This window comes from Helicoverpa zea, chromosome 5, assembly GCF_022581195.2.
Source record: "Helicoverpa zea isolate HzStark_Cry1AcR chromosome 5, ilHelZeax1.1, whole genome shotgun sequence".
NCBI lineage: Eukaryota > Metazoa > Arthropoda > Insecta > Lepidoptera > Noctuidae > Helicoverpa > Helicoverpa zea.
The window spans coordinates 6791536-6809978 of record NC_061456.1 but is presented as its reverse complement, the minus strand read 5'-3'; the positions used below and the strand labels follow the sequence as shown (position 1 = coordinate 6809978).

Here is an 18443-nt window from a genome sequence, read left to right as displayed (position 1 = left end):
AATTCGTGACTTTCGTCCAAGCCGTCACGGTTCTGTACATCATATCATGCACGACATGCAAGCATAAACTATAGTGAAATTTCTTCCACAGCACGACATCGACGCTCAGTGCAGGCAGTACTGGCAGTCAGGCCCGGCTCATCCAGTCGTCACATCAACCCACTCAGTATCAACCCACCATGGTAAAGGAATTAGGTAAGCAAGAATCTCAGTCTCTCAAATCATCTCCTGAAAGAAAGAGCACGACAGCACCGGAGAAAAGGATCAAAGTTATAAGATCCTGCAGTGGCAGTAGCATTAATAGGGATAGGTCCCCCAATCGCTCCGTAGACCACACATCACCAGACCGAGATCGAGTCACGAAAGTCATTGTTTGCAAATCTCCTAATAAGTCCAGCCTAAAGCAAACCAAAACTTTGCATCGATCACCCAGGGGAAGCTTTGACCAATCGAAATCACCGCGTGGATCCATCGACAAATCACGATCCCCGCAGCAGAGCTTTGATGGATCTAGATCACCACGTGGAAGTATCATGAAATCACGAGAAAACAGTATAGATCGAGCACGATCACCAAAACCAGCACCAAAGAAAGGCATTATGCGAACCCCACAAGCCAGTTTTGATAAATCACCTTGCAAATCACCAAATTTAAGCCGAAGATCTTCTAAGTCAGGTGGAGAGAAATTAGCACGTCTTGGAACAAATTCCTTAGATAGAATGACTCACTATTCACAACTAGCTAAGGCAGAAGATAAAGCTATTAAAATGGGCATCGTTGTCTCAAAGTCTACAGAATCGATTGCTAAGGCTATTGAACATCCAACTTGTGTTCAATGCTACCTCTCTGGGAAAAAGCAGAGTAAAACCTCCTAGCATAAGGGGAAGGGCAAGTCGCCCAAATCTCGACGAAAGTCAATGACTGCGCAGTCGATTCTAACTTCATCGGACCGCAGCAGTGTCGAGACATTGGACGACATGCCCCAGGAGCGGGCGCGGTGCACGCCCACTCGCCATCACGAGAAGAATGAGTTTGATCAAATACATGTCTAAAAATAAATAAACTCACAATACCCCCGGACCTTGACAACAACGGATTATACCCATATTTATCGGAAAGTACTTACCAACAACTCAATTTAATAAACCATGTTAGCCTGTAAAATCAGGCATTCAATAATACTTATACAAAAAATAATTTATTTGAGGTGCAGCATCACCAACTTTCTGCGTTCAAAAATTTCAAATAATATGATGAAAAAATATATACCCGTCTAAGACATACTTATTTTACAAGACTCTACCTACTACCGATTTATGACTGACCGATTACCAAAACGTGGAATCAATTAAATTAAATAAGGCACACGACAAATCTCGGGCCAAAGACAACATATAACAATTTAGACGTTCAAATAAATGTATACGTGAAAATTTTTAAATCATCGTAATTCAATGTCACAGAATAGGAAACTGTACTAGACATAGAGTTTAATTCCACGACTCTCGACGTAGTTATAAATGTACCTCCCTAAAATATAAGTAGACACAATAATTAAAACCGTAATATTATAGCATATTAAAGTTAATCAAATCCTAATTCTAGATAAATCCAAGTGCTAAGTGTTACATAATAATGGCTGTGGTATCGTACTGATGTTAATCCTTTTATCATCTTCGTCATAGTATTCTTCTTGTTAATTTAATTTGTACTGTTATTATACATCCCGATAGATTTAATGTATTATTGTGTAGATGGCCATGGATTTGTATCGTTAATTAAGTCTTCCAATTCTAAGTATATATAAGTATTGATATTAATTTACTTTATCTCTCGCATTTCTTCAGTACCTGCTCAATTTAGTATTAAACTTATCAATTCATTAATTATATTCCGTAAACTATTTTACAATCCAAACAATATTATATACATGCCATTGTACACTATACGTAATACATAATTATTTTTATTTATGGCATGACAATTTAGTTATTAAATATATGTACTTATTTACACACATGTACCTATTAGGTAGGCAATTTCCAAATATTTGCACTAAATTAAAAAAAATATAAGTATTGTGGCGAACTTTAAAGCTTTATAGCATTTATAGGCTGGTTGTGTATTGTACTAACGAAACAAAGGATATCGTCAATATTAATACTGCTCATCTTACTCTATTAGAAAAATATTGAACCACATTTATGGACAAATTACACACCTGCGAGCGGAATATAATAATGTTAGATACTTAAAGCCATTACCAAAAAAGTGTTTCAGATTTTATCGTATAATGAATTATTGTAATTCGTTACATTGGAAGTATTCGTCGGACTACATAATATTATATCCATTATTGATATATGTGAAACCATTATGCTAAACAATCTACTAATAAATAGGCTATATATCCAAATATAATCTAACAAAATCAATGTAGGCAAATACGCTCTCTTCGTTCACGTAGTGCTTTACCTAACCTCTGTAGCTGTGCACTGGTTCTCTGTCGAGTTAGATGATGCACCCACAAGCAGTAATGAATGTCATCGTATATAAGTACCTATCAATAGTGAGTAAAGTAAATAATATAATCAATACATAAATAATCGATCGGTGCACCGTAGATTCTATCGTCACTGTGTGTATCTAGGCTACCGCTTAAGTTAAGTAAGTAGATGTTCTATCTAAACTAGTGGACGCCGCCCATGCTCAGCAACGCCCTACCGCTTGAATGTTCGATGACGACGCGACCGCGGCGGCGCGCCCCCGCCCCCCCCTCAACACTCATCAAACATTCAACTCTTTGCTCGCGCGCGAACACCCGGCGATCGGTCCCATCCGTCCAAATTCCGTCGGCGCCCTGCGCGCCCGCAGCCGTGAGATAATCTAAGCCTAGATCATGCGACACTTGTTTCGTTGATATTGCATGCGTGGTTGCCACAGTACAGTCTAATTTGTTTAAAATTATTTGTACAATTATAAATTAAAACAGCTTTCTAGTACACACGATACAAAATAAAGTACATGGCACAGTGACTTAATCAAATGATACAATATTATGATAACCGAGTTTCAACAATTTTCCTGCAATCTGGTGGTGCAAAGTCATGACTGTACTGTGGCATTCCCGCATGCAAGCTGTGGAACAAGCGAGGTGTGACGTGGGCTTTATAAAGAGTTCGGTGTTTGGTGTGTTGTAGGATCGCCCGTGTGGAAACCGCGCGACATGTCGAGCAGTGCGGGCGGGGGCGGGGGCGGGGGCGGTGGCGCGGGCGGCGCGGCGCCCACCACGCTGCCGCGCTCCACGCGCGCGGCGCCGCGCCCGCACCACCTGTCGGCCAGCCGCAAGTCGCTGGCGCCCGACCACCGCCACTAGCCGCCTCTAGCCGCCACTAGCCGCCGCGCCACGCTCCACCCGCGCCGCGGACGCACATCCCCACTTTTGTTGTCCGCCGACTACCGAACCTACAATACTCAAACCACTTTGCCGTGCGATGTTAACTTCCACCTAAGTTCTTCCCAGTTCCCCTTACTTTTTAAATATTTCTAATTTGCTCTGAACTTACGTTTTAAAGCTCAAAGATTTATCAACCTGTGTTCAAATCGTTCAAGCATTTGTTTATATTTTCTTTGAATGAGCTCAAAGTATCTTTGTGTTAGGTGCATAATCCACTGCTCGTAACGAATAAGACTGCGTGCGGCTATTTTGTGAGGTATAGTGTACCTATCTAATAATATTTAAAAATAATTTGACAATACCCTCGTTTAAACAACTCATAACATTGGGACATTTTTTTGTGAAATGAACGCATTGTAAAAAATCTAATTATGAATCCATGTCTGAAAATGTAAAAAACCGATAGCTCTACATATTGCACTGATGATTTCTTTATAATTAATAGGAAAAAGTAAATATATCGCGTTGCATTATTTGTTATGGGGTTTGAAAATGAAATGTTGACTCAACAAAACGCGCTACAGTACAGTAACGCATCGTGTTACCTTCCACGTGGAACATAATTTGGTGTTTCAGTATATAAATATCTGTTGGATATGAAAATAAACCTCATATTAATAGAAAATAAGTTTTATTTAAAATCGACCTACATGAAGCGTTTATTTAGGTAGGTCTATTTTATAACTACAAATAAATGACAATATCAATAGAAAGTCAGGAAAATTATTGAGTCACATTACATAGTTTAATTTCAGTAATGAATTGTTATTGGACATGTTACTTTGACGTCGAAAAGGATTACAAACTTCGCGTAGAACGGTATTCTCGTAATAACGCTCACACCATCGAAAAGTAATTTATTTACACGTCTTATCGTAGTCACAAAGCATGTCACCTCTATACAGAGATATCTATCCTCGTGAAGACTTTCTACTTTAGCTTTATATAAGGCATTCCTTTACTACTTGTTTAAACATGCGAATATCCTATAGATTCGTTTGTACGGACTGTTCTGTGCCAAATTAGGTACTCTCTACACCTCCTTGTGCTTGAATACTTATCGTGAAGATATTCCTGAATAAATAAATATATCGTGAGAGTAGTTAGCTGTAATGTATTTGCGTTTCATTTTCGTCACATTGGCAACTCACTACCCTATAGTTCAAATGCACTAACCCAAATGGAAATATACACTAGGTAGTTTTGATAATAATTTCTCTTCGTGATCAAATTCGAAAGTTCTATCATAGGCTAGGTGAATGATATAACATGTATCCACAATTTGAGTTCAACTATTAATTATTGAATGTATTATAATTATTGTGATTGTTTGTTTGCTGTAATATATTGTAAATGTGTTGACTGCAGTCACAGAAAACTTTTAACTGGATCGACGACACACTTCCAAACTGTGATATTTGCAGATACGACATCCGTATTGTTTAATAATATATTACTGTTGGAACATTCTGTCACTCACAGGGAAAGGTGTTTATAAATTCTTGAAAATAAAATAATGAATGAGTTTACCATTAAGCAACGGAATTACAGAGTGTTTCCGACTTGCAGCAATATATTATGTATCGGATCGTGCCTGTCGATATCTCGACGGAAGTCGGGCAATGTCGAGTCTCGTAGCACTTGGTGGATATTTCTTGTCGAGACATATCATCGGTGGAGCTGCCTCATTCAGCTTACAAGTTTTCTCGTGATCTAGTTACTGTTTATTAATTTTAAATATGTTGCAGTAACCAGGAGTATGTATACACAGTATGCACTATGATGTTTAGATAATACCTGTGTAATATATATGTATATTATCGTGACCACATTATACTTTGACTTATATTGTTTAAGTGTTTGTTTTGTGACTTATTGAAATAAAACCGTTTATTAATATACATATGTTAAAATATTCGAATTTAATAATTACGAACTTATACAATCAATTTATAGATTATTATTATACTAAGAAAATTATAATTAATAAAATGAATAAACAAATATGAGTGAAAAATTAAATGAAGGATGAGCTCATTAATTGCGATTGTATTTCATACTTCAATGACATTTGAAAGTAAAGTAGGAAAATGAATGAATATTTAGAAAGACTTATTGAAGTAAAATACGAAAGTAACTAATGTTATAATAAGTATTGAACTTTTATAATTTGTTGTTGATATGGTTTGCAGATTCTGTTGTTTTGTCATTACTTTATATCAATGTATTTATCGAGAGTAATCTCACCCGTATACAATGTTAGGTATGTATAACCGTTGGCAAACTGCTTTACACATTTCAGAAATGGTTCTTCGCAAGTCGATAAATTATTTGGTGCACTACTCATTATCTTTTTCTATAATGATTACCGGAATGTATTTCTTAATAATCATTTTATCTTCCAGAAACTGTATTTATAGTTCGTAGTCACCATCTCGTTTATATCTTTAGACTGACTATTTACTTACCCGCAACATCTCTGTGTTATCATTTTGTTGAATCGTCTAAATTTAAAGTGCCTTCACATGTTTTCACAAAAACGTGCCACGTGTGTTATAAGTTTCATAGATGAACCATATGATAAATATAAAGTAGTAAGTCAACGCCTGCTAAATGGGAAACGGTATTAATTCTAGTATCCTTTAGTGGCTTCCAAAACAACTAGTCTAATTTACAATTTAAATGATGTATTATTGTTTTCATAAGTATTTGATATGTTAAATTTTGTGACACATATGGAAATTACTTTTTATTGCTTATGAATAAACATAAAATATGATATACATATTTCTACTCTTTTAATAACCCTTATTTATTATCATCCTAATTTTTTCAGTATATTGAATGAGAATAATTAATTGTTGTATATGGCTACATGAGTGACAGGAAAAGGTGTATACGAATAAGGCCAATTAATAAAACAGCGATATAATCGGTACAATGTGTTTATTAAATCGTACATCGACGTTCATAAATCAATCATTTCAGTGTTTCCGGATTCAAAACCTTACAATTTGCTAGTAAAACAGATTTTCTAAATTGATATGAGTGAAACATTCAAAATATAATTAAGTAATTATTTACAAGTTTAATAATAATTATAACTAGATAGTTACATAATATTTTTTCATTATATACTTTTGTTCAGTAATTTTAACTGCCTCAACAAATTTACATAAACTTACGCATCTAAATTTTGTTGGCCTAAAACTTCAACGAATCTTGAAGGAAACTTAAAGAACAATTCACTCATACCCGACCTCAACATTAGGTAAAAACTATGGAGGCCCATTAACTACAATATTTTAAATGATTTAAGTTCATTATACAGTCATTTTTTATTATTTAATGTATAAAGAGTTTAGCTATTTGATTGTAAAAGTAAAGTAAATACTTTTGAAAAACTACGTGACGAATTCTCTAGAATCTATGTGTGGCAAGAAGGTAAGATTGAAAAATATTATTCTTAGCAACGGTTTAGTTCTGAATCCTATTTAAATCCCATAAATGAGTGCTGTTAAAAATATAGGTATACACTTACGCAGACAAAGACATATAAGACAGATGAATGGGAACTACTAACAACAAAAGAAACTATTAATTTGAAAAGCGATACGTCCAAAGGCTGACCAGGGTTAGTTTGCACGAAAACTTTCATGGTAGACAAAATTGTGATACACTCACTCGGGAAGCTCTATTTGTGAACACCTATTATAATGTATATCGTTATAACTTTATTTACGGTGTTTACATCTCTCTACAATAAAAATTATACTCCGTCCTAATACTTAAACAAATAACAATAGGGCTATCTAAGGAGATGTATATATAATAATATACATAATATATGTGGCACTGGCTACATTTGTATTTTATTATATTTGTTATAATTGTAACCCGGATAGGCGGCTGTTTCCTCGGTATTGGCTCCTAAGAGTGCGTTCACTCATGTATATTGATTTCGCTTTAAATGCACGCCATGTAGGAATATCGTAAGTTCATCGCACCTTCTAAATAACATTTGACGTTGGAAGATATGGTGTACACACTTATTACTCAAAGTCATACCTAAATTGATTGTTCTAAAACTAAATAAATACAATCGGATTAAGTATATTAATGTAATCTTAATAATAAACACTAGATTCTAAAATCATACTTCGTTTGATTCTATTAGTTTTAAGTAACAAAATATTTTCAAATGAATAAACTTTGCAATAAAATAATTTAGTGCACACCACAATTATTTAAATATATAGTAGATATTTTTAATATTACATGTAAAGATAATCATTAAATAACTCTTAATAAGTTCATTACAATATCTATCAATTAATGAAATACTCGATTTAAAAGAAGTTTTATTAAGCTATTATATTTTATTATGGTGTTTCATCAAATTATGCTAGAATAAAATTCATCCATCCTAATTTCATATCATATTAAATACGTAAGGCACTCCATTAATTTTGCTGTTTTTTTTTTAATCGAAAAAGACCGAAAATACTGTCACACAAGTTTCCTCTATAAAAATGAAGACCACTGGAAGTTACTGTTATCATGCACCGCACATTATAAGTTAAATTTATTTAAATATTAAGCTCGAAACAAAGTAACTAACATCAACTTCAGTTTCTGCTAACAATTAAACAGATCTAATTCTAACAACAAAGTCGACGGGCTCATTACAAACGTATACCCATGTTCTGTTATTGCAATAACAGCTGGATTCGTTGTGGATTACAAACGGGTAAGAAATAATTCGGATGTTGGGTTCGTCTACTCTTACATTATTATCCTCATAGAGGTTCACGAAAGCTCGTCTGATAAACAAAAAAAACCTCTTCAGATTGAATATATTGGTAAAAATGACACAATTCAACCAAAAATACCAAATTTTAATGTGAATGACAAAACTTACATAGCAATCTATTTTAAAACATATTCATACACAAACAACTCTATCACAGACACTAATCATTTACAAAACTCAATATAATATTATACTCAGTTTCTAAACAAGAAACGACCGTGGTCGTTTGACACCAAACAACCATAGATAACTAAAGGTAACAACGGATATAGTGTTGAAATATTAATTCAGGTAGGTACTCTGTAATCGATGACCATATGACACACGATGTGATTCTGTCGTGGTTACGATTCTAAATGAGAATTTTTAATCACGACAAACACTTTACATCAACGTTGTTGGACCCTAAATATTTAATTAAAAAGCCATTTTATTCATAAGTAATCTCTTTAAAAATTTTATCAAATTTAACTACCTATTTATACCTACATACATGACTTGTTTCATTACTTCCTGAAAAATTTCGAATGTTTATAATAAGTCCGCGCGGCGTCTAATAGCCCCTTCAAATATTTATTTTATGAATATTATTGCAATAGAAACAGAGGTAAAATCAATTTGTCATATTTAATTTCAAAATAAAAAGTAATTTTGATTCAAGAGATTAGTTTATTAGCGTTGAAAGATGGAAAGGTAATTATTTTATTCGATTAATAATCTTACAAATATAAGCTTCTAATTTGTTTGATATTGTTTTCATTTTCATACTTTAAGTTATGGTTGTTATGTTTTTATTTAAAATCCCAGAACATTCATAAAGTATTTCGTTGAGCTTATTGCGCATCGACTGCACGCCACCGGGTCGTGTATATTTGTCTAAACGTTGGTCCCTATAATTGCTATTGTAATGTTATGTCGTACATAGCAACGCAGAACGGGGCGGACGACACCGCGCGCGTAGCGGCCGGGCTCTCCGAATAAAGGCACATTGAGTCATGATTCATTTGTTATCCTATATGCAGTACCTAACCATCACTTTTACTCGTTATAATATTTCTCATTTTTGAAGATCGGCCTAAAACTAGTTAAAGGGAATAACTAATTAATAATCTACTTTATATATGAATTAAAAGTCACACCACTATTTTATCCGGTCTTTTTTCGTACACTTTAGCAATTTTGACATCCCATCATAATAGTCCTATAACATACAACTCCTCATCTCAATTCTACTCATTTTGGCAACATGGTGGTGGAACTACAATTTGTCTAATTTAACTAAAAGGCAAATTTGCCTAAAATTAGAACTAGGGCAAAGATCACTTAAAAGTTTTCTTCGCATTTGATCTCCCTCGAGGAGGGCTGCGAGGCAGGCTGTGACGACCATTGAGGCTCAACCGGGCCGTCCCATTCTGGAAACGACTCGTACATAAAATTATCAGCGGGGGTGTCGTCAACCGCTATCTCGGTCCGACTAAACGCCTCGGCGAATTTCCCAATCTCCGTCGAGCCGAATGCTTGCTGAAAAGCAGGCAACGGAACTACAGGCGGGGGGCGCTTCACCTCGGGAGGGGAGCGCCGTGCCTCGACGGGGAAACGATCGCGTACCGCGCGACTCGGATCGTTCTGCGTCACGCCCGGGTTGAATTCTGGCGTATTTCTCTGCCTCGGACCACCGTCTCCGTTGAAAGGCGAATCTTCATAAACAGGATATGGTGTTGATCTTCCATCCTGTTGGCAGGGTTGGTTCTGGCTATGCAGATGAGCACCCTGAAAATTAAAATGATTTATTACTGTAAGTATTTTTCTGCAAGCGACTGCATGGTGTGCGTACAGTTAATTTTATCATTAATTGACAACATCAAATCCTTTTCTTTGTCGTGTAATTTGTAAAATGCACTTTCATACTTAAAAAGATATGACGTATATACTATGCAACATTTTTACAAAGCAATATTAAAGAGTACATCAATTAATAACCTTCATTGGTCGGCATTCGGGAGGATACCGCATATGGTCACGCGAGCAGGCGGAGCGTTGGGCCCACCCGTTGGCTGCGTTCGCGCCACTCCAACCACCGCCACCCATCGCACCCATCTGCTGAAAAACAATAATTTAAACCCATTAATATTAAACAAAAAATTAAAATTCTAATTTAGTAAGAAACAAACATAGTTGGGAAAAGGCTCGGAGGATGATGGTGAATATTAAACAAAAACTATCTAACCTAACAAAACCAAAACAAGATAATTAGTATATTAATTAAATAGGATACAAGTCGTAGTTACCTGATAATGTGGCCACATCTGCGGTTCGCAGTACGCGGGACCCCGACCGTTCATTCCACATTCTAGCGGTGGCTGAAAATTAAAACAACCATTTTATTTCCTGCTTAATCTATAAGAACCTTTACATTTTTATTCAATACATTGAAATAATTAATAATACAAGAATAATATTTGTGAGCAATAAAATATTAATGTTAGTGATATCGATAATTTTAATCGTGCTTTACGTTTCGTACAAATATTGTGACTCAGACAATTCTCAAGCACCTATGTATAAATATGTATCGCTGGGGGTTGAACTGCTACTTTTATTTAGCAAAAACAAAAAAGAGTTGAGCGTCATTGATTACGGGGGACCGTCTGTCCCACGCGTACTTATCGATTCAGACAGCTCGCCTGACAGACAGCTTACAGCGAATTCCACACTGAAACTGCTTCCGATATTCTTTCACTTATTTTCGCAGGCATTTTCAAACTTTAGATAAGTAAAAAAGTAAATGCTTGCAGTATAAATATTTAAGTGCCGAAAGATGATTGAAAACATATCTTTATTCGTTATCGTTATTGATCTTTACGTATTTATTACATGTCATTTAAAAGAAGTTTGTATGTATCATATCCTACCCACGAATATGCCACGTATATTTCTAGCACTAAGTGTCGTTATTTTAACATCCTGATTTTACATTATCCAGACAGTACCTATCCAGTCACAAACAATTGGTGATAGTAATCATTATCAGCTAATCAATAAACTTTTTTACACGATGCCTATTTTCGTGAAATAAAATGTATGAACACCGAAGCTGTAAATGTGAAACCCTAACCACGGTGCTGAAATTCTTACCCAAGCTTTTTCAAAATCGCCGAATACTAAGCTAACAAAGTACTAAAGGTGGTTTTCTTGAATGAGGGTTTTCCATGGATACTATCTGTAGTATCTAAGATATACTCAAGAAGTCACCAGGCTTCGAACCAACGACGTATCTGAACTTGCAAATCGAGCTATTTACCCGCTTGAGCCCCTACGACTTCTTATAATACTTAACTAGTTGTTACTTTCTTGCTAATATGACTACCTATCGTAAATGAGTAACATCGAATGTACAAGTTTGTTTAGGAATTGAATTTATGTATTTAAAATTAATAAACTAAACTTTCTTCATAAGTTAATAGTGCGACAATAAAAACCGTCTATCGCTACGAGTTTTTTGTTTGTCAATATTTACATGGAGCCATGGTGAAATATGTGCACCCAACCTGTACACGAGATAATGTTTAGTGTGGCGCTGGGGTGTGTGGGGGCGGGTGGTCGCGGCGCCGATCGATGTCCGTTACTCCCTGTGCACCGTTGCGTTGCACCAACTGCATTCATCATCACACATCACCAATGCACCTTCATTCACCCCAATCATTTCAAAAACATCATTTTGTACACTACATCAACCTAACATGCATAAATATTTAAAAAGTTCTTAAAAGTCGCGCAATGTTCAAACGACATATTAATCGTGCTACGGTGCTACGCCGCTGCTACGGTGCTACGCGGAATCAACTTCACAGTTATTTTTGTTAGATTACTTCGGTATTATTTTGAAGTTTTCTGTTGTAATTTTAATATTGTGTGTAGTTGTTTTTAGTAATATTTAATTTATTTAGTTCATTCTTAATTATGTGTATTATGCATGCCTGCTTAAATAGCCTTGCCACGTAAAACTTTATAAAATGTTTAGACAAAAAGTTTTGTATAAATATTATTTTATTATAAACTCTTTTAACTGAGAAGCCCATTTTCTATGAAATATTACAATTTACCATAAGATTATGCATTGTTTCATAAATCAACAAGTTACAATAATAATACAGCACTTATGCTAGGTAATCTGAACGTTTAGGCGTTATATAAACTCATAACTGGCTGAAAACGGTTCATGTGTGGGGGAAGTGGAATAGTGACGGGAGATTTGCAGAGGCTAACTAACTATCGAGCGGCAAGCGGCGAGCGCGCGAACCACGTGACTTATCGATCAGCGCGGCGCCCACGACACTCGGAAAAATCAACCGCTGACAGCTTTCATAGGCCACCTCCACCTCTCGACACCCCCCCGCCCCGCCGCGCCGCCCCTCCCCCCCGCCCTCATTAGCGCCTTTGTGACGCTCACTTGTCTCGTAATATGACGCCGTAATGATACCACTTACCACTCGATTATTCGTTAACTTTCCCACTAGTGGACTGCCGAAATCAGACGCGAATTTTTGAGCAAAATTCTTTTTATATGTTTATGATTTAAATATGTTGTTAACACTTGAAAAGGAAAAGAAACGTCTACTCTATTAAGCATAAACACTGAATAATAGAATCTCATAGCACCGCATGTATTTAAACTCTTCTAAAACCTAATTTGTAACGTCTGAGTAGAAATGACAACAAACTTTTGTTTTCAATGAGCAGTCATTTCAGAATTTGCACAACAAACTTTCCCTGACTGAATTTTATAGTGTGTTGGTTGAATTTAAACTCTATCTGCAATGCTTACGATTGATAATGTATGTATCTACTACAGAGAAGTGAACGTTAGTAGCGAATGAGGATGTCAACTGTCCTCTGACACTGACCTACATAATTTTAACTAGTCTTTTTGTATGCCGATGACCTATTCCACCGTAATTCGATATGCGATGTACTTACGTGACAGTTCAGATTCTTAAATATGAATACTACAAACTATGTTTATTTAAATAACTACACTGTTTTTATTTTATGCCAGCAATGATAATGTTGGTTTTGCATCATAAAGCCTTCGAACGGTATCGCGTAAGGTACGAGATAAGTACTCATTTATTTCATGTAATATTAACATTCATAATTTCCATAGTTCATTGTGGCATAATATTTACATACTGCTCTAGACTGACTGGATAATAGATATGTATCAGTTGCGTGGCGTTCTTGAGCATATTGTAAAGATCAGCGGAGGGGAATAGGGCATTTAATTGTATTCGTTGTTTGTAAGTCAACTACCTCAAGCCACTTATGTTCTATTCTATTCAAATTCAATTCTCCTTTTCTATGCATTACTCGAAATAGCCTCGACACAATACAACAAAGCGCCTCGTAAGTATTGGTGTTGCTTACTCACGAGGAAGTTAACGTAACTAATATTATTTTGACATTTCTATTGAGAAAAAGGAAAGTTATGCACTCTTTACTTGGTCGTAAAATACTTATCATCAGCAGATTTCTCAACGATTGTTGTTGTTGTTGTAAAGAGCTAATAAAGATTTCATTGGTTTTATTATGTTTTGATTTGAGTGACATTTCTAATTTAGTTTTAGTATCTAATAATCGTGAATGTACCGTCATTAATACCTTTTAACAGAAACGCAACCCGATTAGTCAAATATTCTTCAAACTAAATGATAAAACCAAATAGCGAAAAAAAAAATTTATGACGTTAATAAATTAATAATGCCGTTTTAAATTTATTTACGTTATAATTCTCCTTGGAATCAGACCCTCAACATAGTTGGGAAAAGGCTCGGTAGACTATAATGATTAAACCCGCACTTACAGATACCTAGACGAGTGTGACGATGATGTAGGATTTTTGATCTTTCAAAATTTTGTATACGTAGTGTATCGTTATTATGTGCTTAAAGTATTTAAAAGAGTCCATGTCATCTGGTGGATAAGGCAGGCACAAACTTATGTGAACGAGATTGAATCCGACTTCGGTCTAATGATATTACGATTGAGGATAAGTGTAACGTGGACACCATTAACCAAGCTGGACTAGCAAGTCTGAAATCGTCAATCCCTTTTGAACGAATGTGGAAATGAGCACGTACTTACATTAAAAAAAGGCTTTCTCCCAGCAGTGGTTAGTAAAAGGGCTGGTGCTTAGTTTAATAAAATAAAAGGGTATATACTGACCGTGGGCGGCAGAGGCAGTTGCTGCGCAGGCGTATGCGCGCGCTGCTCCCGCCGCGCCAGCGAGCGTCGCACGCGCGCCTCCTTCGACGCGTACCCGCCGTAATCTAAACAACCATTGTTTATCACTCGCGGGAACATCACAATAGCACGCGTCAACATACGACAACACCGATACTCATTACTGCCAAATTCTGATCTGAACCGCACAAAGGGCAACAGGTTGTAGTATCACCAATATTTATGAAACCAAAAGAATTGATATATTTATTTTATTTATTTACGTATCTTTCAAAACATGTCATTGAATTACGGCCAAAGAAACCTATCTAAAATATACTGCACATCAACAATACATCTACAGTTATATTACGTTGACTGACTTTGCTGAAGTAGCACTCGCGGAACCTACGTCATAGTAGGTGCCATTTCATTTAAAAATCGATCATAGGTGTATTATGTAGGTACGAGTATGTAGCGATGCAGCAACGCCAATCGAAACCGTGACCCTGAACGTAGAAGATATTTTGTAACGTAGACAATATTTTACCGCTGATAATTTTGCTGAAGTTGGTAAAATAATGAGTTCACCCTACATAATTTTTCCGCATTACCTACATTAAAATTGATGTCACAGTTTAAAATTTATTTATTTCTGTGAAAATGTTTACCTTGCAAAATCGATAATTATGAATTCGTTTTAGGTTGACCGACATAAATTCAGTACGCGTTACGTGACTTTAAAAGACAATTAAGTAGTCACACCTTCAAGAATCAGTTTCGGAACGTTCCCAGCAAAGCATGGTAATTACCTATGACAATGCCCTTGTGACCGCCTATTGCATGGTCATTGGGAAATCCAAGTTCAGTAGTAATAGTCTTCCAGCTAACGAGTTGCCGATTGTAAAATGTTTGGAGTTTCTGACTGGCTGGGACAGTTTCCACGAACAATATTGGTAATAAGAGTGTCATGCGTGACTTTAAAGATAATTGTATTAAGCATGTATGCACACAAAATGGGTCGCTAGAATAAAATCTCCCATCATAGCTACTACTACCAAAAATTTCAGGACACAGGAAACTTGGCTTAACTTCTCTAAGATCGTATGTATGTATAAAGAGCAATATTTGAGGTAATCAATTTGTTATTAAGCTTCGTTATAAAAATACTTTCAAGTTCAAAAATACGTGATTATTTGCAGCATACCATTGATGAATACTTGTTAAGTTCCTAGTGTGTAAACATCAAAGTAACACCCAACCTGAGGGCTTGATCACAGCATTAATCATTTCGATGTCATTTAATCTGCTTGCTGCGAACATCTTATAGTGCTCTTATCTGATCTGCTACATTAATATTAATACATATTTATAAAACAGTTACTTCGCACCCCTACAGATTTTATTTACATTATAATATTTTTCCGCTCAATTTCCCAAAAATATATTTACGGAAGCAGCATCATTACTTTTCATATAACTGTTTAAAATAATCGCGTCACAATCATTTTAATGATGACCGTACTGCAAAGCTGTCAAATTGGCAAATTAATCGTTCAAAATTAAAATACAAATTGTTCGTTGTCGGGTTAAATTGCGCAAAGAACTCCATCTGCATATTCATTAATCGCTGACCTGGCGATGACTTTTTTAATGATGAATGTATAAACTAGAATGGGTAAACAAGACAATTTCTGCTTGCATTGTACATATTTAGTAAGTAGGCTATATTCATGCATGTTATATTCAAGTTGATGATCAGGCGCTAGAGTCTCGTAGTCGCGTAGTAGTGCGAAAGTCGTTTGATGTGTTACGTAGCATTTATAAGGAGTTGAGCGGCGGATAGCGACACGGGTGTTAGTACCCCGGTCAATATGTAGAGTGGCTGTGCTGTGCAGGCGATCAATCGCGTTGCGGCGTGGGGCGGGCGGGGCGCGGTGCGGGGGCCGGGGGCGAGCGACCACCAGTAGCGCGCCCCCCCCCCCCCCGCCGCCGCCACCACTGACATCGACACGTGACGTAGACACCGAGAAATCCGCCCAAACGTAAACATTAATTCTTACTTCATTCTTCATTGTTCAGAATGTCGCTTCGCGCCACGCGCGCGGATTCCGATCTCTCTCGTATTGGTAAACAAATTCAGGTCGACGCACAGCCGTGTAGTCAGGCATGTTATTGTGCTAACTAGCTCCACTGTTATGTGGAATATACGTGAAATAGTTCAATACTTGTAATTCAATTACGTTCAAGGAATTAGTTACTGTATATTTTGCTGCAGCACTATAAGGCATGCATTATGGGGATTTTTTAAGAGTATTCGATAGTAATTATCACGAATAGCTGACACAAACATACAATAATATTAAAACTAACATAGCCCTGCATTTAATTTTCAATACGAATTAAATAAATTGATATTCTCTACTGACGTTAAAAAAACATATTGCAATAAGTAGTTTAATAAGTCAAAAGCACCCAGTTCGAGATTATTGCTAGATATACAAATACATATTTTTCAGCGCTTATGGGAATTTTGTGTGCCGTTTCTATATTGCATTATAACCACGAAATAACGTCCTTTACGGAAAAAGTATATAATTATACAACCCTATAAAGCATACCCTATAATTACTAGGCCAACTGAAGATTTAATTAAAAATAATAATAATTCTAATCTGGTTTCATCGCAAACCGTCTTATAACCACTTATGGGAAATTAGACTTATGCCAAATGAATTGTAGGGATCGCAATAAACTAATTAGTACGGATCGATAGCTTGATGTTATTTTTAAATAACGTAGGTACCTAACTTTGTGGCCCTTGCAAGTAAGAGTACATACACACGATAATGTAAGATTAATATAATTAATATCGGCATGGTTACTGATATTAAGAGACTGCATTGTTTTCAGAAACGATCACCAAATTATACATGCTAATTAATCCTTATTTGTAGTTACTAGATTCATCATAATTTTATCACTTTTAATAAGCAGCAGCAGTAGTTAAACACCAATATTTCGGATTGATATTTTATGGGGCATTAACAAGAGAGAGTAATTTTTTTAAGTGACTATTGTTTTTATGTTGTTGCATATAAGGTCTGCTACGTCACATTACAGAATCGTAGCATTCGTTAAAGTTAAAAATTGTGTTATACCAATAGATTTAATTGGATTTAAATTGGTGAAGATTTCGCCCAAGTATTTTTGCTAATTATACGTATGTACCTACGTGGGTACTTAAATACATTGGCAACCTACATAATACACCTCTAGTTGAACTAGTTGTATCTACGTGTAAATAAGTTCCTGTAAGATATACCAACCCATAGGCATGACATGTTCATGGTGCATGTGGTGACTGGGGTAGTCATAGCGGTAGTAGCGCGCGTAGGGGTCGTGCGCGTGCGGCGCGTAGTAGGCTTGCGCGTAGGGCGCGTAGGGCAGCGGCGCGTACCCGTAGCCGTCCCAGCCGGCCGCGCCGTACTGCCCCGGCCCGCGGTACTCGCCGTAGTTGCAGCAGTCCATGGCGCCCTACGCGCCCGCCGGCGCACGCGCACCCCGCCTCCGACATCCTCGCCCGGCCGCGCACCGCCACATCACCGCACTCTTTCGCTCTGACAACCTACCACTATTCAAAACTCGACAAGTTCATGACTATAAAACCCACTCTCCCAAAAAAATAATTGAACTTTACGTCAAATATAGGACTATTTAATTTTAAACTATCAAACAAAGTTTGTGTATAACAATTTTCGTAAACTCTGAAAAATATTTCAGAGTGCGATGACTACGCGTAGAGATCGAGCGCAGTTTCGCGGCGGGAATCGGACGCGGGTGCGACGTTAGTTAGCGAAAAGAGGTCGTTCGAGTTTGCCGGCGACGACGAGAGATTCGATGGACGAGGGCGGTTGCGGGGCGCGGGCCGCGAGGAGGGGCGACGCCCGCTCG

General features: G+C 36.6%; 2 protein-coding genes across 13 annotated transcripts in view; one reads left to right on the top strand and one right to left on the bottom strand.

Moving 5' to 3' along the window:
• The window catches only part of LOC124630403, a 76013-nt gene extending 69773 nt beyond the window's left edge, over positions 1-6240 (top strand). For 5 of the 12 annotated variants that reach the window (XM_047164285.1, XM_047164290.1, XM_047164288.1 and 2 more), the window contains exon 43: positions 92-3268. In XM_047164285.1, the coding sequence (XP_047020241.1) occupies positions 92-875 (784 nt within the window). In that variant the 3' untranslated portion in view covers positions 876-3268. Of the gene's footprint in view, positions 1-91 lie in introns of all 12 variants that reach the window. The other 7 variants (XM_047164296.1, XM_047164295.1, XM_047164292.1 and 4 more) reach the window with 4 other exon arrangements.
• Positions 6241-6386: 146 nt separating this feature from the next.
• Positions 6387-18443, bottom strand: LOC124630748. The gene is made up of 5 exons (XM_047164729.1): positions 17819-18443; positions 14493-14596; positions 10559-10630; positions 10251-10370; positions 6387-10040 (listed from the first exon to the last, which is right to left on the bottom strand). The coding sequence occupies exons 1-5, from the start codon at positions 18018-18020 to the stop codon at positions 9594-9596; spliced, it is 945 nt and encodes a 314-aa protein (XP_047020685.1). The 5' UTR covers positions 18021-18443; the 3' UTR covers positions 6387-9593.